General features: G+C 43.0%; 1 protein-coding gene across 1 annotated transcript in view; it reads left to right on the top strand.

Moving 5' to 3' along the window:
• The window catches only part of LIMCH1 (LIM and calponin homology domains 1), a gene marked incomplete at its 5' end in the record, with an annotated part of 291,739 nt that overhangs the window by 138,114 nt on the left and 127,907 nt on the right, over positions 1-25,718 (top strand). The window contains 1 exon segment of the mRNA XM_082267323.1: positions 17,982-18,177. Within this exon segment, the coding sequence (XP_082123449.1) occupies positions 17,982-18,177 (196 nt within the window).

The raw sequence follows: 25,718 nt of genomic DNA, 5'->3' as shown, positions 1-25,718 counted from the left end.
TGAAGAAATGAAGGAGGATTTTTTAGTATGGCTGCAATTTCTTCTCTATTTTAACGGGTCAACGGTTTGGCAGGAAAAGTTTATTTTGGATAAAGATTTCCTGTTTTATACCGATGCGGCAGGTTCCAAAGGTTTTGCTGCAATATGGCAGAACCGCTGGTGCGCTTCTGGGTGGTGCGATAGGTGGAAGGCGTTAGGTTTGACCCGCAACATCGTTTTGTTAGAGTTATTTCCTATAGTGGTGGCCCTTGAGCTGTGGGGCCATCATTTTAGGAATAGGCGTATAATGGTGAGGACGGACAATAAGGGCGTGCTCTTCGCCATAAATTGCCTTTCCTCTAAGTCACCTCCGGTCACCGTTATGCTACGGTATCTGGTAGCAAAATGTTTCTTTTTTAACATTTGGCTAAAAGCTTCCTTCGTGCCTGGAAAAGACAACACTCTAGCTGACTGTCTGTCTCGTTTCCAGATGGAAAAATTTTTTCTTTTGCTACCAGAGGCAGAACCAGACGGACACCTATGCCCCGATCATCTCTGGAAGTTGATTTGACAGCTATTTTTGACAACATTGATAAATCGCTTGCTCCATCGACATTGGCCGGATACCGATCGGCCTGGTTGTTGTGGCTACAACATCTGAATTCTTTAGGCCTGCCTGAGGACTCCTTCTCTGAAATATTGGTACTGTCTTTTTTAAATTCCCTTTTTATACAAAAATTGTCATGGTCTCATGTGAACAAATTGTTGGCTGGGGTGTCTTTTTTCAGCAAACTGCAGAATCAGCCTGGCTGTTTTTCCTTCTTTTCCGTGCATCAGGCCTTGAAAGGTTACAAAAAAGAGCATTTCAGGCTTGATGGCAGGAAACCAATTTCGCTAGAACTATTGATCTCCCTGTGCGCAGCCCTGGACGGGGTTTGTTTCTCGAAATACGAGGCTCATTTGTTTAGAGCCGCCTTTGCGGTGATGTTTTTCGGCGCCCTCAGAATTTCGGAGCTAATTCCTGATAGGCGGTTGGGTTTTCATGGTCTGAGGATTCAGGACATTAAAATTTTTGCTTCCAGTGTCAACATTTTTGTAGCTCACTCAAAAACCGATCAATTAGGGATTGGCTCAAGTATAACCTTGCATGAGTTTAGGAATGCGTCAGTATGTCCGGTTTTACTGCTTTCCAAGTTTGTTGAGGTTAGACCCACCCTGAGCGAGGTTTTATTCATTCACGTTTCTGGTAAACCCCTCTCTCGTTATCAGTTCACCTGTGTTTTGAAAATGTGTTTGAAATCTTTGGGTTTAAGTCCCGATAACATATCTACCCATTCTTTCCGTATAGGGGCGGCCACGGAGGCGACCAAGTTGGGTCTGGGGGGGGACGCAGTCAAAAGGATTGGGAGATGGTCATCAGACAGTTTTAAGTCATATGTCCGCCTTAACATTTCTATTTGATTCTAGGCAACAAGATCTCTGTATGGATCCTCGGACACTCTTATATACACTGGGCTTACCAACGAGCTATGAAGAGGGTCTACACGGAGAATCTAGGACTGGACAGGAACAAGTACCAGGTTTTATGGTTCAGTAAGCGGGGTATGGGTTGGTCGGAATTGGTTCCGGCAGTTGACATTCTAATCTCACAGTTGCCCGCCCCTGAGATTTTAGTCATTCATCTTGGGGGTAACGATTTGGGAAAACAAACAACGTTAGATTTACTTTTTAGAATTAGGGACGACTTGGGTCTTATTCAATCTAAGTTACCTAATACTATTCTTATTTTTTCAGAGGTGATACCGCGGCTGGTATTTTTTAAATACCGGGGTCTCAGGCCTTTGGAAAAAATGAGGAAACGTTTAAATAGGGGGTTAGCCAAACTTCTGAAGGAATTAGGAGTCATTTCTTTTAGACATATGGAGCTCGAGGGCGGTTTAGAGGGGCTATATTGGAAAGATGGGGTTCACCTCTCAGAAATCGGTTTGGACATTCTTAACAACAACTTGAGTTCTTGTGTTGAACAGGCCGCGCTTTGGATTGGTGGGGACAGGCGCAAAGGTGCTGCCTGTCTGGTGGAAAATGTTAATTTTAAAAAAAATTAAAAAAAAAAAAGGATATTTGGTAATAAAATTATATGGTAATGTTATTTATTGTCAGCCCGAGCCGTGGTGGCTGGGCTGGTTCTGGACGTTTTTAAACTGATTTTTAAACAAAGTCTAAAGTATGTTTTTATTGAATTCGTGTTAAAAGTCAATAATAAAAAACAGCCGCGGCCTTTGTCCAAACCTTTTTCTTGTCTGGTGTTATTTATTTATTTATAAATATTTTAATTGTTGTTGTAGGTTTATTTAATCTAAGAAAAGGGACATCCTGCTTCCCATTCCCATATGGAGAAAATGGGGTTTTTATAACCCTACATTTTCTCTATGGGATGGGAGCAGGTGTACTAATTTTAAAAATAAATTTTATTAGCCAGGATCAGTCAGTGTAGTCCTTTTCATTCTATTGTAAAGGCAAGGTTGAACTTTTGACCCGAGACAGGTCAGTTTCAAGCTTCCCGCCCAGAGTCAGTAGGTATCTGGGCAGATTTTATGTTTTTTCAGGTTTTCCCGCTCTGGGGAGCAGTGTCTCTGGGCAGATCAGCGCGTGGACCCCTGTTCCCGCCTGAATCTTCCCGCTTCTGGGGGCTAACCAGCCCCAGCCAGTTCGATTCAGGGCTATATAACAAGTGACTGCGGGGCTCCGAGTCACTTCATCACCTCAGGAGATTCTGGAGCGTTTCTCTCCCCCCCCCCCCCCCCCAAAAAAAAAAAAAAATTATTTAAATATAGTTTGTCGCGGCCAGTTTTAAATTATTTGACTTATGGCTATCGCCTTAGCTAAAGTGCTTTGGTGGATGTATTTGCTATTGTTTGACTAAGAAGTGAATTGTTTGGAAAATGTTAATTTTAAAAAAAATTAAAAAAAAAAAAGGATATTTGGTAATAAAATTATATGGTAATGTTATTTATTGTCAGCCCGAGCCGTGGTGGCTGGGCTGGTTCTGGACGTTTTTAAACTGATTTTTAAACAAAGTCTAAAGTATGTTTTTATTGAATTCGTGTTAAAAGTCAATAATAAAAAACAGCCGCGGCCTTTGTCCAAACCTTTTTCTTGTCTGGTGTTATTTATTTATTTATAAATATTTTAATTGTTGTTGTAGGTTTATTTAATCTAAGAAAAGGGACATCCTGCTTCCCATTCCCATACATTGTGATACAATACAATACATCATTGCGGGAAGTTGTATTCTGCTGTACGAGAATTTTTGTAACTTTTTTAACTTCTTATCGTGTGTACAAGGCTTTAAACCACTGAGCGCTGCACAGAAATAATGAGATTTATGCAGCCCGTAAAACACTTTTTGCATGCCTGGTGTAGATGATGGAGGGTTCTCTCTTCTACCGCTACTTATCTGGTTCTATGCAGACTACCTAGAACTGCAGTTAATGAATCTTTGTTATAGGTGGGCGTTTTTTTGCTGAAATTTGGCACTGAAAAGAGGCAAAGTGTTGGGTTTGTAGCCATGACATCTTGCATGTGTCTTTTGAGTTCTGAAGTAGACAGACTGGCATCATGGTAATAAAATATGCACAAATTTGAAGAAACCATGAAGAGTATCCAAACAGTAGGGGGGGGGGTATAGTTTTTCTACACAAGGTCCTTAAAGTGATATTCAAGGCAATTTTTTTAAAAACAAATATAACAAACCTGTTATATTTACCTGTTATCCACACACAGAGCCACAGCTTGGTCCCACCCCCCTCTCCTTATTTGTTCACTGGCTGTGATTGACAGCCAATGAAGTGGTAGAGCCCCCAGATAGGCAAGTCTCCTGGGCAGATCACTGGATCGCAGTGGCGCTCACGTAAGTATTGGGGGTCTGCTGCACACAGGAGGTTTTTTTACCTTCATGCATTCTAAAAAAAACCTTGAGCCTTTACAACCACTTTAATCTGTGGATTCCCCATGATCCCATCACCCTCCATACCTGTAGCTGTCATTCCAAGGTGTTCCAAGGTCTAGAAATACACACCAAAAAAAAAGTTGGCAAAGGGAGCCTAGTGACCCCTGCCTAAAAACCTATTCCTTTTCATTTCTGTCTAAAAAGCTAAGCTCAAGCCTGTCACGGATGGCCAGAGATGGGACACAGTATAGTCACAAATACTTGGTAGGAAGCCTAAAGCTTAAGAGCAGGGGCATCGCTTTGGAGAATTTGCTTTTTAAACCAAAACTGCACCCAAATAACACCTTCTTTTTAAAGGGGTTATTTTTGTGAATTTTCCCGTTTTATTGTATATAAAAACTGTGTTCAGGCTTCCAGTCCTTCATGCCAAAATTAGGGTTATTTCTGTGAATTTTACTTAGTCCAAGCAGGAGATAGAGCATATAGAGGGAGTAATTTCCTATAGCTCATGTCTTCTTTCACATTTGAGCAACCATTGCTTGCCTGTAAACCTGATCTAAAATGTTAATGTCATTTCTGTAAACCTATATGGTAAGGTACGATCAAGTTCCTTCAACACCAGCTGGGAAATTGTTCTCTGGCCCATTCCCTCTCCTGTCTATCTATTAAGGAATACCTTATAATGGTTCCCATACTAAATCTGTGATGCATCTTGTGAATGGGTATGTGAAACCATTTGACTAGCCTGGGAACAATTGGGAGGGGGTTCACCTTCCCCCCTTTCCCTTTTCCTTCCCCCCCTCCCCCCCTCCCCAAATTTTGAATGTATATTCAGTGACAATTTTCCTTATATTCATAGACGCCAACAAAAGTGCCTTTTTGAAACCTATTACTTGGTAATAGAGCCTTATATGACTTTCGCCAATCCTGGCATTTGGGCCCTAATGCAGCGCTAGGTATGGCTTTCCTATTATGTGCAAATTACTTTCCATCTCTCCACCTAATACTTCATATACCTAAGAGCAGACCTTGTCGGGTGATGGTTTTACTCTGGCCTTCATGGGTGTAACTATATTCTACATGTATACTCTAGCTATATACGTATCTGTTCTATAAACGATATCTGTTTACACACATCCACCTCTAACGCACTTTAGCTGCACTTTGCTTTGGCTTCCACACCTGTCGGTGAGACGTAATTTTGAGCATCCCCCTCCCCACACCTACTGGGTATCTCTGGGCTCACGGAAGGTGCACTGAGACATTGAACCCTCTCTGCAGATACGTCATCCTGTCTGTAATATGAACCTTGTTAACTTATTCTATGCTTTATACAGGAATACTCAGGATAACAATTAACACAGCACAAATTAGTATATACCCCTGAAGAAGCAGTTGGACAAAACTGCGAAACATGTCGGGTTGTTCCGGTAGATATATCGGATGTACTAAACACTGAGAACTCCTCAAATGTACAATGTCTTGTGTATGTTCTGTATGTTATTTTTAAACTTTTGGAATAAAATCTATATATTTTAATTATCGCTCTCATCTATGTGTCACTCTACTAGATAGAGTAAGGTACCATTAAAAAATCCCACCAGCCCTCACAATCTTCTTTTCTATCTTTTCTGGTCTATGTGTTTCCTGGAGGGTTACTCCTTCTATTCCCTTGGTGGTCAGGCTCTACCACCTGGGCCTGTCTTCCTTCTCTTTGGGTTCTTTCCCATAATTTAAAATGTAAACCTATAATAAAATTATTTGAGGCATTTACTGTATTAATGTATTACTAATAATAATACTGTGTTTCCCTGAAAATAAGTCCTACCCCTAAAATAAGCCCTAGTGTAATTTTCGGGAGGGCTGCGATATAAGCCCTACTCCAAAAATAAGCCCTAGTAAAGTCATTGTAAAAAATATATTCCATTTAGTAAAAAGATTATATAAGACCAAGTCTTATTTTTGGGAAACATGGTAGTCATTATATTAGAACAGTGGGCTCCTAAATTTGATACTAGATTACTATTATTATTATACAGGATTTATATAGCGCCAACAGTTTGTGCAGTGCTTTACTACATGAGGGCAGAAAGTACAGTTAAAATACAATTTAATACAGGAGGAATCAGAGGGCCCAAATCTGCTTTCCTTATTGATAAGACAAGATGCAACAACATACGCAATAATTTTCATGCCATGGTTTTATATAATACTTAAGATATGCTTGCTAAGAAAACACTTCTACTTTTAACATTTCAATTGGAACATATCTGAACAGATATATGAAAAGCTGTTGATAAGCCTCTTCTCAGTGGAATGTACTCAGATCCCAATACTGTTCTAAAACAAATAAGCTTGCGAGGGGATGAGAGCTCAGTAAACTCAAAGACCTCTGCTTTTTAAAAAAAACGATTATTTTCTGAAAGATTGGGTAATTCATGCTTTGTGTATAACCATAAAGGAGATCTATATTAAATACTTTCTGCATAACATACCACAGTCATATCAGATACACTACAAGCCTTTTAAAAAAGAAAAAAAAACTGTTTTATTGGGCACTGCATTTTTTACTACATGCAGTTGGGTTTCTCAGCAGTATTCTGTTGCTGTTTTTGTTTGTTTGTTCTTTTTTTTTTGGAGTTTCCTGAAATTTGCCACCTCAACACTACCTTAAACTTGCTGTACATTGAGCTGTATATTTTTAAATTAACATATGCTTCCTAGGGTTAGTGAACCTGAACTCTAAAGGTGAAGATTTTCTGTCTTATTGGTAACATTTAGAATTGCTAATTAGGTTTACTACTACTACTTTAGGTTTACCTTTTGTCTTGAATTCCTCCCTGAAATACAGCTGTGGACTTCTGTGCCTAAGCAGCCCCTTGCCTTGAGCCTGAGAACCCAGTACATGTACTGAGGGATCATCTAAGGCAGTGGTCCTCAACTCCAGTCCTCGGGGCACACTAACAGGCCAGGTTTGCAAGATAACTAAATTACATCACAGGTGATCTCATTTGCTGCTCAGTGATTGCTGTATTCTAGTCTGCATCTCCCCAAGGTATTACTTAAAATCTGGCCTGTTAGTGGGCCCCGAGGACCGGAGTTGAGGACCACTGATCTAAGGCATTTTTTCTTTTGACTGATATCTAATGAGATTTGAAAGTGACTTTGTGATGTTATTACTGTCCAGCTCACTGTTCTCATTGCTGGGGAGTAAACTGTACCTGAGGACCTAGATTGCAAGGATCTGCCTGCTTCTTATCTCTTCTGTAGATTTGTACTTTTGTGCCCCTACTGGTGTTTCTTGAATATTCCACCAAAAGTCATCAGAGCACCTATTATTGGGAGGGGGCAGTTCTGAAATCAGGAAGCAGTGAAGACCAAGGCATGTTAAGTCAGTAACCAGGAAAAGATCAGATGCAGGGGTGCCACAGGCAGAATATTTTGATTTCTCTTTTGTTCATTGACAGACACAGCTCTCTTCTAAATCTTGACCATAGGATTTATATTGCCACCTACAGGAGTAGGACACTAGGCAGAATAGAACTTGGCACCGCCTATGGGCAGTCCTAGCTGGCATAAAATCTCCTCTCTGCTATAGGCAATCCAGTTATTTCTGCCTACCGTTCGAGTGTAGTCACCCAGCTCACTGCGGGGACCTTTTGTTCCATAGTCTTTTTTTTTTCTCCTTTCCTGGGATTTTTTTCCTGCAGAGATCTTCAATCAACAGCAGAGCTGGGTGACAGGCTGGATGCTATAGGTCCAGTGGTCAGCCCAGTCTGGCCAGCGTGCGCAGACCTTTGGCTAGGTGCTGGGTTAGCCTTTACATGCCCCATCCTGGATGGGGCAGCCAGTGAGTTAAATGTCTCACAGGAGCACATATGATCGGACGCTGGGGTCTGCGTCAGTGTTACCCTGCCCGACAGCCCCCCAATTTGGTGGCTAGGAGGATTTGACTGGGGAGGGATACCCACAACTTCTGTGAACTGTTAAGTAGATTCCACTTCCACGGGTGCGCGTGGGGTCGCGGGTACTCCCCAGACTGGTCGGTTTCTTTGGGGTTCTCCACCTCCCCTCCAGGGTCTATTTCTCCTCCTCTCCCCCTATAACTCCTGGGGTGAATTAGTGTGGGATTGGGTGCCCTGTTCCCCTTTTCCCCCTAAGTTGCTGGGCTGCGTGTGCCTGTGTGCTGTCACTCCGCCCCTCCTCCAACTGGGGGCTGAAGCTGTTTCCCTGGTAGATGGCAGCCCCCCTGATCTAGTCCAGAGGAAGTCTGTTAGGCATCTTTTTTCCCCACCTGCCTGGACTGTTTAATGTGGCCCGAGGCTGTGAGGCCATGTTGATCGGTAGTTGACACCCGCTTAGATTGATTGAAGGCGAGGAGGGGTGGAGGATGCTCCAGCTTGCCGCCGTGCCCGGAGCCTTGTGTTTTTTTGTAGCCTTCCTGCTTGCGTGTGCACCATATGGTCAGGCTTCTTGCTTATTCAGGCCGCTGCTTTTGTGGCCTCTGGGACCAGGTGGTTCTCTCCCTGACTGCAAATCAGTGTGAGTGGCGTCTTCCCCCAGTGGGTGGTGCTGAGGGGCAGACACTGTACAGGGCCAGTTTTGCCTTATGGCATTTACTTTTCGCCCCCTCCATGAAAGGGCTACTGTGCGATATATTGTGAGCCCCCCCGCTCCCCCGTGGCACTGCATGCCGGTGGATCTCCCACAGAGTCTGGTGGTCTGCCTGTGGCTGGGCTGCTGCTGTGGGCAGCGCCTAAGGGGAGTACAGGGTTCCTTTCCAACAGTGTGTGTTCATGGAATTAAAGTATCTCCCCCGTGGCCACCCCTTCCCCATCCCAGAGTGCTGCAGTGACAGTACAGGCTGCTCCTGGGGGCACCTCCTCAGATATGCCAGGTGCACAGGGTTCCCTTAGCGTCATGCAGGGGGCTTTGGTCTGGTCCATGGCTTGTTGCCCCCCTCCCATTTTTGCCTTGGTTGAATTACCGCATTGACATGAGCAAATGCAGTCCATGGCATCATGCTCCTCGTTGGTTGCTCCTGCTCTGCAGTCTAGCATGGCAGAGATGGGCGTTGGATTGTCTCCTGTTTACATCACTGTGGTCCCTTCCTGCAGTTGACAAGCCCCTGTGCAGCGACTGCGATTTCAGTTATGGTGAATCTTTGGGGCTGCTGGCATGCTGTTTACTTCTCCAGGGTACATAGGAGGATACCTTTTGGTCCCATGATATCAGTGGCTGTCCTCTGTGGTGCACATGACCCAACTGAATCTGGCATACTTGGCTGAATTTGTGTCCAGGATTTGGGAGTGTCTACAGTGACCTTATGTGATTATGCAGTGCTTTACTGTACATTACCCTTTGCAGAGGCAGCAGATTGTTCCTCACATGGTGGAGCCTTCCGTTTCTAGATAGCATAATGCATCCCTGCTGCCGGTGTAGCATTTTCCTTCTTTAAGCATATTGCAGGGTAAATTTGCTCACCTGCTCTAAGTTTACCAATGGGCCATGCTTATGATGCATGGTTTTTAAGTCTGGACATGCCGAATGTGCATCTGGCAGACCATTTGGTCCAGGACTGCTGCTCCTCTACTTCCAAGCTTGCGGTGGTGCTTTTGATCGAATGCTAGGCTGCTGCCCAGATTTCTAAATGGGCCCTGATGGATCTACCTTCCCAGGAGGATGTCTCCTTGGTGCTACCTTGGATGACTTCTTTATAAACCTCACTGGTTGTCACTGTACCCGAGATGGAACAGTTTCGAGTTTTTCTTTTTTTCCCAACTCTGTTTATAGTCCCTAAACAGGACAGAACTCCTCTGACCTTTGGACCTGTGGGCCCTGCATTGCTTGTGCTGGTGTGGAGGTTCCAGCTAGAATCGATCAGTTTTGTTTTGGCTTCCCTTCAACGTAGCAGATCTGCTTGTTTTCCATGTGCGAGGACATCACCGGTTCCTACGCTTGCGACTGTTGACGCACATTAACAATGTGGTGCTCCCTTCGGTCTAGCTTTGACATCCCTGGTGCTTTTAGGGTGTGGGCTCTAGTCTTAGTATTGCTGAGACAACGAGGTATTGCCGTGACTGGTTATTTGGATGTCCTGCTAGAGAACTCCTTGGTCTCGCTGACTGACAGGGGATCATGATGTGCTGCCTGCAGGTCTTTGCATTGGTCTTCTTGACCCTCAAGAAGTCTGCCCCATCCAAGCGAGACTGGAGTCTCTTGGCCTAATTCTCGATTTTGGAGCAGGTCAAAGTGTTTTTCCTGGTGGACAACCTGGGAGGCTTTGGCCGGTGGCCTAAAATCTTTTGCCCCGCAGGAGCTTTTCTCTGAGGCCTTGCATGCAGGCTCTGGGTCTTAGGGTATCCAGTTTTGAGGCTGTTCCATATGCACAGTTCTGTACCAGAATTCTGCAGGAGGACTTCCTGTCCAAGTGGGGCGAATCTTCAGCCTCCCTGGACAACTGGCTCATCTGGAACGGTCGCTGAGGGACTCCCTCCTATGTGGATTTTTGTCCCCTGCCCATCAATGCCCTGCATTACTGGATGCACTCTCTCTGGGGGATCCTGGTCAGGGTCTGATTATACGATGCTGTTGCAATATCCTATGTCGCCCACCAGGGTGACATTAGGAGTGTGGCAGCGGTGCTGGAGGCTATCTTCTTGCAAAGTGGGAACCGGCATGTTCATGGCTTTCTCCGTCATACACCTTCCTGGCATTGAGAATTGGCAGATGATTACCCCAGTCATCAGACCCTAGCTCAGGGGGAGTGGTCCCTGCTCCCGTGTGTTGCGTCAGCTCTGCCTTGCTGGGAACCCCAGACGTGGATCTTCTGGAGTCCACTCTTGCCAGGAAGGTGCTGCTGTTGTGACATACATGAGGAACCCATGGCGGATGCATGGGTGGCATAATGGACTGGTTTTGTCTCATTTACATCCTGCCTACTCTAAAGCTGCTTCCTAGTCTGGTGAGCAGGATCAGGATAGAGGCCAAAAGGATCCCTGTCATTCTGGTGTCTCCAGACAAATGTGTGGGACACCATCAGGGTGCAGCTGGTTAAGGTTGCCTCATCAGGTGGTCCGCCTGACCCAGGGTTTGGTCTCCCGATCTGCATTACCATCTCTGGCTTTATGGACCTGGCTTTTCCAAGCCAGGTTTGTGGTACAGGGCGTTGTTCCCCAGACCATTGGTGGCTCGCAAATCGGTCTCTTGGAGAATACAACATCGTACCTGGAAGGCTTATTGCCAGGTGCAGGGCTCTGTGTGTCCTTCCATGCCCCAGCTCGGTGGCTTGGAAGCTTGTCCTTCTTTATCATAGCATTGGCTGAATCCTTACTAAAGTACTAATGAGTCCAGTTTTCTGCCCTCGCTGTTTTTTTTTTCAGCATTCCTTGTTTGAGCTCTTCCTGTTTCACACTTTTCTTTGAGGGGTTCACCGCCTGGCACGTCCAGTATGTTAAAAAAGTAAAGACAAAAAAACACAGCTGAACATATGTGAACCCGGCCTTAATGAAATTTAGCCAAAATTGCCCTCTAATTTGCCCTGTGGCATCAAAAAGCATAATTCGAAAAACAAGTAAATTACAAGCTGCCTGTGATCATATCCACCTTTCGTCAGGTGACTCTCCTGCAGTTCCTAGGACACGCCATTGTGAAGACTACTGCGGAATTTGACTGTGCACATTGCTGTTCTTTTAATGTAAGTTGCTATAATAAATGTTGCTTAATTTTAAATACTACACTATGAGCCAATTTTCTTTTTGGGTACTGTGCTGAGTCTCCTGGTATCCTATTTGGATTCATGTTGTCTTATGAGAGCCTAATCACCAAGTCAGATGAGGATCATGCTTGTTATTACTGCCAGGATTGTCTGCTCTGAAGATCAGTGTGTCTGGTAAGCAGCCTGTTAGGACACACTGAGGTGCTGAGTTCTTTCATTATTACAGTTTCTTGGTGGTGGTTTCTCTGGATACAATTCATATTAATCCAATATACTACACCATGAGATTTTTTCTTGTTTGTTTATGATTCCACATATCCTGCCCCTCTTACCGAGTGGACCTATTTGATGTCAGGATCACCCAAGAAACCGATATTTGTCTGATGACAGGCTTTTTACCTCTTATCTGGTAAGCAGTTTGAATCGCACTTTATTATCGCAGACTGTTTATTATTTTTTCGAGTGCGGCATGGGAACTTTTTTTATCTTCTACACTGATTGTCAATGTCAGACTTTGCTGGCAGCTTTTTTAGGAATTATTAGCATTTTTTTAGCGCGGATATTCCCTTTGTCTTTATACGTCCAGTATGTACCCTGTTACTACCATGGCCCTTGAAATAGGTGCTTCTGCGAAGCGAGTATCTGCGCTGATGGTCTTCTCCTGTTAGTCCCCCTATGTGGTTCTACTCATGGATAGCATGGTTCATCATCTGTGCCCCTCCTTTCTGAGGAAGGTGGTGTCGGACTTGCACCTAACTGAGGACATTTGACTTGCCTTCCTTGTAGCCTCGGCCATCGCATTCCTGAAGCGGTTGCGTTACTCTTCTTGGATGTGGTCTAAGTGTTTGTGTGTGCCTGTCTACTGCAGCCTTCTGCAGGGGTCACATTCTATTTTCATGCTCACGGACAGCCCATCTGACATGTCTGCCTCTGACATGAAAGTCTGTTGGATTTGGCAAATTCCTGTTTAGGGGCAGGCTGCACCCTTCCCCATTACATCCTCTGGGGCAGTTAGTGTCTCCTGTGTTTAGTTTCTGGCACCTGTGTCTCAGGTTTGTGAGGTGCTTACCTAGTGGTCAGTGCGTGCTTTTACAGAGCTTTGCAACGTTGGTTTGTTTGCATTTTCTGATTCTTGTTTTTACTGCAAGGTTTTGCAGCCTGCGGTTTATGACTTCAAGTGTACCCCCTTAGGAGCTGTTTGGGTGGTTGGCATTTTTTTGCCTATTTGCTACTTTTGCCTTTTGGTTTGCCCACCCACCCCTCTTTGAGGCACTGCTTTGGGACATCCCTATCTTCGAGATTTAGAAGAGAACTGTGTCCGTCAATGATCGAAAGAGGTGGACATAGCACCCACCCCTCTGTTGGAATTTTTACTTCTGACACTGCTTGTTACTAACTGGATTGCAGAGAGGGGTTTTTTTTGCCAGCTAGGGCTGCCCATAGGCGGTGCTGAGTTATTTTCTGCCTAGTCAGACATGGGAGTAAGTCACACATGTGCAAGTCACAAGCAAGTCTCAAGTCTTAACCTTCAAGTCTCAAGCAAGTCCTAAGTTACTGTGGCAAAAAGCAAGCAAGTCAAGTTGAGTCCCTGCTAGAAGTCAAGCAAGTCACAAGTCAAGTCACAAATCAAGTCAAAATACTGATCTACCCCAATTTTCACCTTTAAATCAGTTAAAAGTCAGTGGTCAGGAAAGGTTTTGTTTTATTATAAACATTAACAAAACTGCTTAGTGCTTTTTTCTTGGCATATTAAAGAAACACTTTGAATGCCCAAACAGCTCAAAATCCTTCGTCTGGTCATGTTTCAACACCACAGTCACTAAAAACATGTTAAGTATTTCCATTGTTAAACAGTCAGTGTCCTAAAAATCAGAACACACTGAGGTGTTTTAAGTGACTGTGGTGTCAGAAACATAACAGGCACATTCATTTCGCTTTAACACATTTTGAGAAAATGCAAATATTTAATAACTTAAAAAAAATAAAGTCATTTCGAGTCATGTGTCTCAAGTCAAAGTCAAATCTCAAGTCATGAATACCAAGTCAGTCTAGTCGATTCTTTTATTAATTTAAGTCAAGCAAGTCTCAAGTCCTCAAACTGGTGACTTAAGTCAAGTCATGTGACTCAAGTCCCCACCTCTGTGCCTAGTGTCCTACTCCTGTAGGTGGCAATATAACCCTCATAGTCAAGATTTAAAAGAGAGCTGGGTCTGTCAACTCAGAGAAAGGGGTTTTACGGTAACAAAAAAATCCTGTTATTTTAACAGCTTCTCGACTGCAGTCCAAGTACAGATTATTGTTTAAATAGGAGTTCTTTGCTATGTTTCCTGCATCTATCCTGTCATAAATCATTCTCTAAGCAGCAGGGACTCCATTACAAATGTTTTTCACTATTGTAGGTCACTATATGTGTCTTTATTGTGTTTTCTTGTCTGTGTTATTGTCTAAGAGATGCTGTAGTCAACAAGAGTTTTATTCTAGAAGAATGTAGATGTCTTTTTCACTGACCTTTCCTTCTCTGGATTTCACCACTTGGCTGAGTACTGGCTGCCCTGGGAAAAATGTAGCAGTGCTGGGCAGTCAAAGGCATCCATTGTTCTTGTTTTTAATGTGTGGGTCAGCTAAAAGCGCCTTCGATCTCTTGCAGTCAGGAGCTGGCACAGGGCTGGTGCATTTATTTTATGCAGGCATCTATCTCATTCCAATTCATTATTGCTTTATTTATCAGTATATTATCGGTGATTGTTTCAAAGTCAAAAATTTTAAAAACTGGAAAGCTTGACTTTGTATGTGTTCATTATTATTATATTATTGGTATTTGTTTCAAAGTGCTACTGTAACAAAGTAAAAGTAAAGTAAAATAAAAGCCATTTTTAAATTTTAGGAAATGTCACCTGAAGCCGCGTACCACGTTCTTTCTGCACATATAGGCCTGTTTCACATACTTTGTAAAATATTTGATTGCACCTCTGTTTGAAATACAGGATGTTCTTTGGTTTAGCTGCAGGGGTATTACTATTCATTGTACAAATCTTTGTGGCCAGTTTGTAAATGTTAAACACCGATCCTAATGGTGCTGATTGCCAATTTATAAAAGGTGCTACCAGGCTTTAGCACTTCTTGAAGCTTGTTGAAAGCCTGCTATTAGCTTGCTTAAAGTGGCAATCAACACTCCCATTAGGATCTGTGTTCAACATTCACAAACTGATGAATGGTACTGTAAAAGCTTTAACAAAGCTTGCGGAAAGCTCTGCAGAAAATGCAGAAGCCCGTGTGAAACAGGCCATAAGGCCATTCTGTGGGTGTAATAAACTAAAATCACTGTGCCAAAGTTTTGTACAATAAATAGTGATACCCGTGCAGCTATACCAAAGAAAATCCTATGTTTCCAACACAGATGTGCAAACAAAAATCTTACAAAGTATGGGTGCTAGGTATCAATATACCTACAATCAGAAAATAATAGTGAAATAAGATCAACCAAATGTTAAACCTGTGTTGAATACTTTTACACCAATAAATCAAAAATCAGTGTCTATATAACAGTCCAGTTAAAAAAAAAATCCAACTGTGTGATCCTTGATGAGCTTAAAACTCCAGAATGTGCTCCAATCATGCAATCAACTGTGCTGCTGAACGTGTGACTTTGTGATCCATGCCACCCTCTTATCACACTGATAGCAGACTTTGACCCAGTATTGTGTGGGTCAGCTCTAATTTAACAATCACAACCTCGGTGTCTCCGCTCTTCTTTTTATGGTCTGAGCTCCAGTTATTCACTGAGCACATGGAGGTCTTGGTAGTGTGGCAGAAGGTTCATACTGGAGCAAGGAGTCCACACAGATTGTTGGACCCCAAATTATAGGTGGTCTAACATAGCATGAAGCTGCATGGATCTTGCTTCAAGGATCTTTTGGTATAGGAAACACAAGCAATATCCTGATATGAAACTCTACTTCAGTCCCCCTTCCTGCTCTGTGTTAAGACTCAGACTCCCAGAAGAAATGTGACACCATCGGTGTGATACCTTCAAATATTTAATAAAAAAAAAATGAAAACCACACACAACACAGAGGTATGAGCGCATATACAGTTTAAAAATGATATCAGAGCCCTTTAAAAACATAAAGAGATTACAATTCGACATGGTGATCTGGCCTCTTAACACACCTCCAGTATTAGAGTGCCCCCACTTTGGATGGAGAAGTGACTGAGACACCTGTGAATAGCAGCATTGTCAGTCTGGGGGTAGGGTGCTCCCTGACTAGGGCCTGTCCCAGTCACAAAATTCCAGGGCACTTGCTCTAGGGCGGGGATGCAAGCACACCTTTTTATATTTTGTTCTCCATTTCTTCCTCTTTAATATTCTATTAGCGCCTGAGTACTTGGTGTCAGTGAACCTAATTTAAAATCACCAGGGCCGGTGCTAGACTATTTTACACCCTAGGCAAGACCAGCTACTTGCGCCCCACCCCCCCCCCAAAAAAAAAAAAAAAGGGAAGGGGTTAAAAACTTCTCTATGTCGTACCCAGTGACCCTGATCTGATGGTTCCTCTATGTTATGCTGTCATACCCAGTAACACCCATATTCCTCCATGTCATACCTGGGGACCCTGATGTCCCTCTATGTCCCACCCAGGGACCCTGATGTTTTTCCATGTCACATTCTGGGACCCCAATATTCCTCCATGTCTTGCTGTCATACCCACTGACCCCAATGTTCCTCCATGTGGCACCCAGGGACCCCTGATGTTCCTCCATGTCATACCCAGAGAGACCCTGATGTTTTTCCATGTCACACCTGGGGACCCTGATGTTCCTCCATGTCAAACCTGGGGAGCTCAATCCCCCATGGCACACCCAGGGACCCCAATTCCTCATGGCACACCTGGTGACCCGAACCCCTGTTACACCCGGTGACCCCTATCCCCCATGGCACACCTGGTGACCCCAATTCCCTTTCACACCAGGGATCCTCCATGTCACACCAAGGGACCCAGATCCCCTGTTCTGGGGACACTCACTGGGTGGTATGAAGAGAGTGGCCTGCACTCTCCCCTTCTTGACTGTGATTCCTTTTCCCAGGAAACTCCTCTTCTGGACCACAGTGCTCACCACAGCTCCAACAGGCTCCTGGTGGAGGAAGAAGCAGCAGTCAGAGAGATCCGCACATCCTTCATCACCAACCTCCTCAGACCATTCCGGTGCCTCGTCGGCCATCGCTTCTGGTTCAGTAAAGGTGTTGCCCTCCAGTGCCGAGCTCCGGCTCAGGTTCAGCTCTCCTCTGCTCCTTGCTTAATACCGACCCAGGGAAATGACGGCTGCCCACCAGCTCAGTGCAGAGAATCACTTCCTGCCCAGGGTTTAGGCCACTCAGCTCCAGCCGAAGAAGATCATCATGCAGGCAGCACTCCAGTAGGCTCCCTTCCTGCCTTCTGGGGCCCCCCCAAAGCCAAGGCTTGGTAGTTCCGCCACTGCCCCAGACACCTGGCATCTTCTTCTGTCCCTTCTTCCTCCCCCACTCCCGCCCCTCCCCTCAGCTCACAAGGATCATTAATAAAGGAGAGAGAGTGACGACTCCTGGCTGCGCCCCTAGGTGGCAATGCGCCCTAGGCGGCTGCCTAGTTTGCCTAGTGGAAGCACCGGCCCTGCAAATCACAGCTCTTTAAAATTCCAGTGTCCATACTGGTATCTGTCATCTCTGGTGAGGTCCAGATGACCAGCGGAAGGGTGGGCTTGGTTGCTTTTTGAAAAACAATTTGACTTTCACAGTACCCACAGGGGTCTCCTTCCTGCTCTTTTTGGGCCCCTTTACAGTCCAACAGTCAGCATGTTTGCTGCTGTTAACATGATTGTATTGTGAGGAATCTGCACTTCAATATTAACGTGTTCCCTTTTGCTTTGTCCCTTTTTTGTTTTACCCATTTGTTCACCTGGTCATTTTGTTTTATAAAAAAATAAAGGGCTGTACTTCACTACAGCCAGTAAGCTTACACATTTTTGCTCCCCAAGTAAAACCCCTGTGTTAGAATCACCTTTATTAAAACTGAGTATTTCCCTGCTGTTGGGGTTCCAATCTGGTTTAGAATACTGTGATAACAATTAAAAACTTTCATATGGGATGGTTTTTCCTGACGATGTTAAAATATCTGTTTCTAATGTACAGGCAATAGCTGCTTTGTCTGTGTTACCTATAGGCACATGCCTACTGTAGCTAATGGTAAATCCAACCCTGATAAAACATGTAAGAAAATTAATAAAAATAAAGATATGAATTGTAAATTGTCTTGGGATCTTGAATGAAGATTTTTAATGTTCATGATGTTTTGATCCAAGGAAAACGAAGAGGTGGAAAGCCCTAAAAGAAGCATCCGTGACAGTGGATACATTGACTGCTGGGACTCTGAGAGAAGCGATTCACTGTCTCCACCGAGACATGGCAGAGATGATTCCTTTGACAGCCTGGATTCATTTGGTTCTCGCTCACAACAGACTCCATCTCCAGATGTGGTGCTGAGAGGGAGCAGCGATGGTAAGTAAGAACTACATCTCTTCCATAGTATCTGCATAATATATCTGACCTTTATCGTGTTGGTGGGCACACGCAAGAGTTAAAATATGATCCTTAATCATTTGATCCAATATAAAAGACTAAACCTTACGTTTCTTTGGTTGAACTATTTAACAAGTCTCTTTCTGAGGGATTCTTCATGCTGTGCAACTTTGTATGGCAGGAATCCTGAACACAATCAGTTTTTTGCTATCAAGGGTAGTTGACGTAATGAAACCCTGCTGTGTTCTGTTCTAGGGAACACATGTATTTCAAAGCTCTTAGCTTGCTAGTCTTTACCAATGCATACAGTTTTTTTCATCTACCTTACGTAATGATCAGGTCACAAAGCAGTATCTTTACCTGAATGTTATTTGGTATCAGCCTCTTGCAGCTCGCTATATAATCTATTCCACAGAGCTCAAAAAGGGGGAATGAGAAGCAGCACAAGGAAGCCAGTCAAGTGTGTTGCAGTGCAAAAGAGTCATGCTGATAGCAGGAGAGAGAGAAGAGTAATAGAAAGGTGAGGTAATCAGTCTGCTGTTTCTCCTTTCACTGTACAGTCACAGAGTAGGGTAAAGGAAGGGTCTGTAAGTGAGAGTGAGACTGCAGCAGAAAAAGATCAGGCCTCTTTTCCTGCTAGAACATGTTCTTCTGTGTGGCAAAGCCTTGTAGGTCTTGGAACTGGATGAACTGAAATACAAATTATTTGACAGGTGAAGCATCTCTCATATACATATTAACCTTGTATATTTAAGTTTGCCCAGGTTTCAGCTTCAAATAATCCTTTTGCTGTCGCAGCTGTTTTTACATTTTCTGCACAAATGCTAAAATGCACAGATTAGGCCTAAATATTAGTTAAAGCCCACAAACATTATATATTTTCTGAAAGCAGAGAACCCGGAAAATAAAATGGTGGTAGTTTTCACAATTTTTTTTTTTTTTTATGTCACGTGCAATAAGCACAACAGTTTATTAAAAACTTATTTTCAATAAGAAATACATTAAATTAATTTTAGTGCACACAAATGCATTATATGTACTTTTATAAAGGTTGGTGATTTTCTGTATTGATTTATGTATTAACGTGTAATTAATGTGTACTCATGGACTTGATTTTCTAAAGTCAAATGGACTGTGTACTTTGCAAGTGCAGTTGCACTAAATTTCTGCAGAACTGCAGACTGCAAAACTGTGTTGATGGGGGAATGGTTGCAGGAAATAAATTTGCACCGTCTTTGGCCTCCCCTAAAGTGGTTGTAAAGCCTAAACTTTGTTTACCTTAATGCAGGTAAAAATGTTTAACCACTTGCCAACCAGATTTGCTGCGGCAGGGCAGCTCATAATCCCGTAGATCTGTGATTGAACACTGCGGGAGCCAGACCGCGGGTGGAGCTGGCTCAATCGCTGCCGGCCTCTCGCGATCTTTGGGGAAACAGACAGGAGAGCCGCCTGCCTTTGTAAACAAAGCAGGCGGCACAGTGAGGTCATGTGTTTCAGCTAAGCTGAAACACCGATCTTTGTGCCTTTCATAGAGCCCCCCCCACAGTTCGTAAGCACATTTAGGCTTAATTTAACTCCTTGATCACCCCCAGTAATTAACCCCTTCCCTGCTAGTGTCATTTATACAGCAAAAGTGCATATTATTTAGCACTGATTACTGAATTATGTCACTGGTCCCCAAAAAGATTAAAAAATGTCAGTTAGGGGTCCGATCTGTCCGCCGCAATGTCACAGTCCTGCAAAAAATCGCTCATCGCCACCATTACTAATAAAAACATAAAAAAAAAAGTCCAAAAATCTATCCCGTAGTTTGTAAACGCTATAACTTTTGCGCAAACCAATTAATATATGCTTTTTGGGATTTTTTTTTTTTACCAAAAAGATGTAGCAGAATGCAAATTGGCCTAAACTGATAAAAAAATTTGATTTTGTTAAATTTTTTTATTGGCACATACAATGTAAAATAGACTATAAACTATTTTACATTGTATGTGCTGAAGAGAACCCGTTTAAAAATTATTTTTAAATTTAATAAATTCATTTTATTTATTAAAAAAAAAATAATAATTTTTTATTGGGAATGTTTTATAGCAGAAAGGAAAAAATATTGTGTGGAAAAAAAGGACATTGATTGTATTTGGGTATAGCGTTGCATGACCACGTAATTGTTAAAGTAACGCAGTGCTGAATCGCAAAAAATGGCTTGGACATTAAGGGGGCAAAACCCTCCGGCGCTTAAATGGTCATGCATCAGTAATGAGGAAGTGGGTGACAGGACGGAGTCCCACTGTCTGTGTCAATAGATGCAGCAGTGGGGCTCGGGTGCAAGCATGCATGGAAGCAGCTTCCCTTTGGAGCACTGGACAGAGGGGAGGGGCCATGACGCCAGCTGGGGACCTAAAAAGAGGAGGTTTGTGACCGCTCTGTGCAATGGAATTACAGGTAAGCATAGAGATGTTTTGTTTTTTTTTGTTTTTTTTTTTACAATCCCTTTAAGCCTGATACACACTGAGTCTTTTTTCCATTCAACCCAGAGGGTTGAATGAAAAAAAAACCTGTTGGTTGGAGCCAATGTACTAACAAACTGACATTAGTACAGCAATCTCCCCCGCTAAGCTGTTGTGTTCTGCTGGCCTGGCTGCCATGGGCAGAATGTTGAATGTTGGCCAGTTTTTATTGAACTGGCCAGTGTTGCCTGGCGTTCGGCCTTGTGTACATGGCTTGAGGCTGTATACATTCTGGATTTTTAACAGCTGTAGACAAGAGAGGGCTATAGATAAACAGATGCAAGTTTTGTAGGAGGATTTGTTTATTCTGTGTACCACCTAAGGCCAGTCACTTCACTGGGTATATGTAAGGGTTTACAGCCACTTTAAGCAAGCTCAAGGGGAAAACTACTCTATTTACATCATATGTTTTTTTTTTCTTTTTTATGTAGTTAATAAATTAATTCGAAGTAAAGTTCTTCTATTGATGTAGGATTTGAGGTTGGTAAAACGGCTCTCAAGGTTTCCTTTGATCCAGTAATGTGTATGAAGATTGCTTCTAGGAACTATTCAGTTTGACTAAGGTACTTGAGACTGAATAAATAGATCTTGGGCACCTCTGTCTTCTATCAACTTTTCTATTTATTTAGTTTGTGCTTCATATGTGCTAAGTTTTCCATGCCGGTACTGCAACTGTACTTGTTACAGACATAGCTATAAAGTGGTTTATGTAGGTCCTGATAGAGTATCTGTACTGTAATCCTTTCACCTTTTGTAAATTGTTCAGTGTCTTATAGGTGTCATACAAATGACTGGCAACACAGCTAACTGTAAAAGCCATTTTGTAACTTTTGTAATGCTTCTGACATTAGTTGAGTGATTTGTACAATTAAACATGTCCATTTTGCACCACGAGAAATGCACCTTCAACTCAGACATTTTCTATCTGCAATCTGCTTTAAATAATAAATTATGTGCTGGCAATGTGTTTGCAGTGTGACTCAATTCAAGTATATCAATAAGCATCATAAAGATGTGTTTTAAAAATTTGTGTGTTGTACACATGAGCACCATCTGTGCATTAGTAAAATAAAATTCAGACGTTTAAATCACGCTGGATGGCTCTGCTGGGGAACTCATGACAAGAATTAGGGCTGCAACATCTGCTCAGACTGACACTGCTGTCTAAGCTTACTTTGGCAAAATTTGAAGAGGAACGCCTGTCTGCGTTCAGCCATTGTTGTTCTTATACAGGATTTGTATAGCACCAACAGTTTGTGCAGCACTTTACAAAATAAAAGACATTTGTTACCATGAATACAAAGAGGGGGCACACGAAGTACAGCATCCATAACTGTCAATAATAATAAAAAAATACAGACTTTGAAGATATACTAGACAAGAAAATACTAAAGGGTAATTACAGTCAAAAATTAAGTTTCCTATTAATGTTAAATATCTTTATCGTTGATATTATTCGTTTTCTGGCTAGCTGCCTGTCTAGCTTAGAAAGTCTTATCTACTGTTAGCTAGACAAACAGCTTCTTCCTGTTCTTCACCGACAACTCTATCTCACTTTATCTGAATTTGCTAAGCTGTCTTTTACTTCCTAAATAGGTTGTGGGTCTTTCTTAGACAGGCATGCCTAGACTTGCCCAGTCCCACCCCTATCCCTCCTATCCTTTACAGAACACGATCTCCTCCTGTCTTCGTAGCCTCTTTTAGGCTAGCAGCTTTTCCTAAGAGAGAGAGAGTGAGAGGGCAGGCTTTGGAAGTATGTTATGTCCACTAATTTTCCCATGAATTAGGATGTACAATGCATCCTTACTGATGATGGGAGAACACTGGGCAGGAACCTATGTTCAGTTCCTCCCTTCCTGTATACACCCACTGGCTACACAGGAGCAGTGTCCCTCCCTGGGTGTCACTAGCTTTTAGTAATCACACCGACTTGCTGCTCTTGAACTCTTGGAGGGGAGAATTTAAGGTATTAGGCTGTACTTCTGCTTTAACGTAAAATCATTACATATGTATTACATGATTAACAGGTTAAAAGTACATGGATCCTTAAATGATCCCAAGGATCCATGTACTTTTAACCAGGTTACTAATATTATGTAATTATTTTAAGTTTAGATTTTATTGTCTTGTATGGTACCTTTTAAAGTCTGCATTTGTTTCTTTTTTAGATTTACAGTTACAATACAGTTTAGGGTTGGGGGGGCCCTGATGTGAAAGCTTATGATCTAAACAGTGGTCTCCAAACTGCGGCCGTGGGCCAGATGCGGCCCTTTGCTTGCCTTTATCTGATGCTTGGTGCACTAGTCCTCCCACTGACACTAATGATGGGGCACTATTTCTCCCACTGATACCAAAACTTTGCAATCTTCTTCCCTCCAATACCAATGATGGGGCACTATTCCTCCTTCCACTGACCTCAGGTGCTATGTAAATGTATTACTCACACTGACAACCAAGCCTGTACATTACTTACACCAGGGCATTTTCTCCCACTGGCCACAGTCTGACCCCCCTCAAGTCTGAAGGACCGTATTCTGGCCCTTTGTTTACAAAGTTTGGAGACCCCTGATTTAAACGGAAAAGAAAATTATACAAAAGGTATTAACTCTGTGGGGATGAATTGTTCAAGAAAGTAGGATTTAGTTGCTATGAGATTAAACTTTCCTGAAGAGATGAGTTGTCATTAATTGCCTAAAGACACAGAGTTAGAGATAGCTGTACAAATTATGATAGGGGGAAGGGAGCTAGAGAGCAGGAAGTCTTGGAAAAAAACAAGTGAACAATATGGTTGATATTTTAAGTTGAGGTTGGCTAATGGCTCTGAATGGATTTGTAAGTTGTTAATATTTTGAATTTTATTTGTTTGGTGATTGGAGAGAGGGATGGCTGACACTGAGTGACGAGTAAGGTGGATAAGCCATGTTGCTGAAAGCCAATGTTGTACATTGAGTGCTAGGCTTTGCCGGCATGTATGATGCATTTAACTCTACCGCCTTAACAAAGCTGCCCGCATTAGAAAAAAAAATGTTGCAAACCTCCTAAATCTTGTTCTGACTCTAAAATGGAAGCATTTACGATGTGGCATTTTGTAAAACAATATTCTTTGATGAGGTAGTTAGGAAAGGTAGGGCCTGAATGGTTTCGTATATTCATTTTACAGTACAGCCGTGGCCAAAAGTTTTGAGAATGACACAAAACGGAAAATTTTATATTTACCTGACGGTAATTTTCCTTTCCTGATGCATAAGCATGACAGCATACACGTATGGGTAGGCTCCCCTCCTCGCCCAATCAGGACTGGTTATACTAGACAAATGAGTCGCCTCCCTTAAGGTGGCATTCTCATAACTAGACTCGAATGCGAAGCCCCCAAGGCAGGGACCTGTATACTGTCATGCTTATGCATCAGGAAAGGAAAATTACTGTCAGGTAAGTAAAAATGTTCCATTTTCCTGACACAAGCATGACAGCATACATGTATTGGATGTAGCACACCAACAAAACCCATAAGGAAGGGCTATGCTGAAGTGTTTTAAACATTTTTCTACTGTTCTTTGTTCTCCACTGGTTGAGCCAGACGGACTCGCGTCTTTTTTTTCAACCCAACCAACTATGCAACCCTACAACATATTCTTAGAATCATTTAGAACTGAAGTCCACTCCCCTGTTTTCCAATGTTGCTTGATTACCTTTGTAATAGACTAAAATGGTTTTTAGTATATGAACCTAGTTGGTATCATGTAAAAAGAATTCTGGACCTATAAATTCTGCCAATGAGCATGCCGCCCATCTAATAACGTGGGCTCTGTACTAGGCTACTTTGACCCCAGATGATGCCATCGTCCTAGTGGACAGTGAAAGTCTTCTTCTGATACCGCCAGGCCTGAAAAGGCCACTGTCTGACCTTCTAGAGAAGGACCACTTCCGTGTATTTCACATTGAATCCACTGCCCAAGCTTGTGGTGACTTAGACATTTCAGTTTGGACATGCTGGAAGGGTGATGTCCTGTTCCAAATGCAAGGATGCAGACCTCTTTATGGTGCTGGAGAAGAAGAAACTAGAGCTATTTTTTTGGATAATGGTAGCAATAAGGTAGTTTACCCCTTGACGCTTGGATATCAGAAATCCTTCTCCCAGACGTGATAGCCTTAGGAAATACTGCTTTAGTGTCATGGAAAATATTGAGGAAGTCTTGCTCAGAAGAATGGAGGAGTGGGACAACCTTCCCAACACTAGTTGAACTGCAAGTTCTAAGGGGAAAAAACAATCTGTACAGGCCTTTCGAAATTGGTTTACCAAGATGTGCGGTGGTCCTTGGATCTCAGGAAGTGAGGACCTGACCAAGACTTTACTACCACTTAATCCCTTATCTCGGCTTACTTGCAGAGATCTTAATCTTTACAGTCTGGAGCAGAGTATTCCATTCTTAAATTCTGCAAAGTTTCCCATGATCAGGTATACCTGAAGTTTGTAGCAGGTGCCCTGGCTTCCACAGGGTTTCAAATACTGAAAGGTGAGACCCCTAGGTGAGCCTTCCATACTTTGTCTCCCAGCTGCTAGATCTAACTTGGATGAATTTGGATACACTTGGCTCCACCGTGTAAGGTCTGAAATCTCAGAAAGTAGAATAGGAGGTTCTTGGGCCAAAGACTCTACTTGAGGACACTGCGGCCTGCAAGGCCACCAGGACATTATTGTCCTCATCACAGCTGGATGACTACGGATCCCGATGAGAAGCTCGGAGACCCACTGGGTCTGGTGCCTAAATAGGCTAACCTACTGACCCAACTGGATGTTCCTAGATCCACTGCTTCAACTTCTGGGAAGCTCCTTCTTGCAGGAATAACTTCCATTCATGACCATAGAGGTCACTGTCAGGTTGAGATTCATTGAACTGCTTGTTGGTCTAGGGACACACTCTTGACATCCAAGACTTTGTATCTTAGTGTCTGACAGGAAGTTCTGGGAAGCCAGAACACAAAGAGCAATGATATGAGACTGTTGGAAAACCT

This window comes from Pelophylax lessonae (genome assembly GCF_965119305.1).
Source record: "Pelophylax lessonae genome assembly, chromosome: 1".
Taxonomy (NCBI): domain Eukaryota; kingdom Metazoa; phylum Chordata; class Amphibia; order Anura; family Ranidae; genus Pelophylax; species Pelophylax lessonae.
Note: the sequence above shows the minus strand (reverse complement) of the source record. Positions and strands in the feature narration are given on the sequence as shown.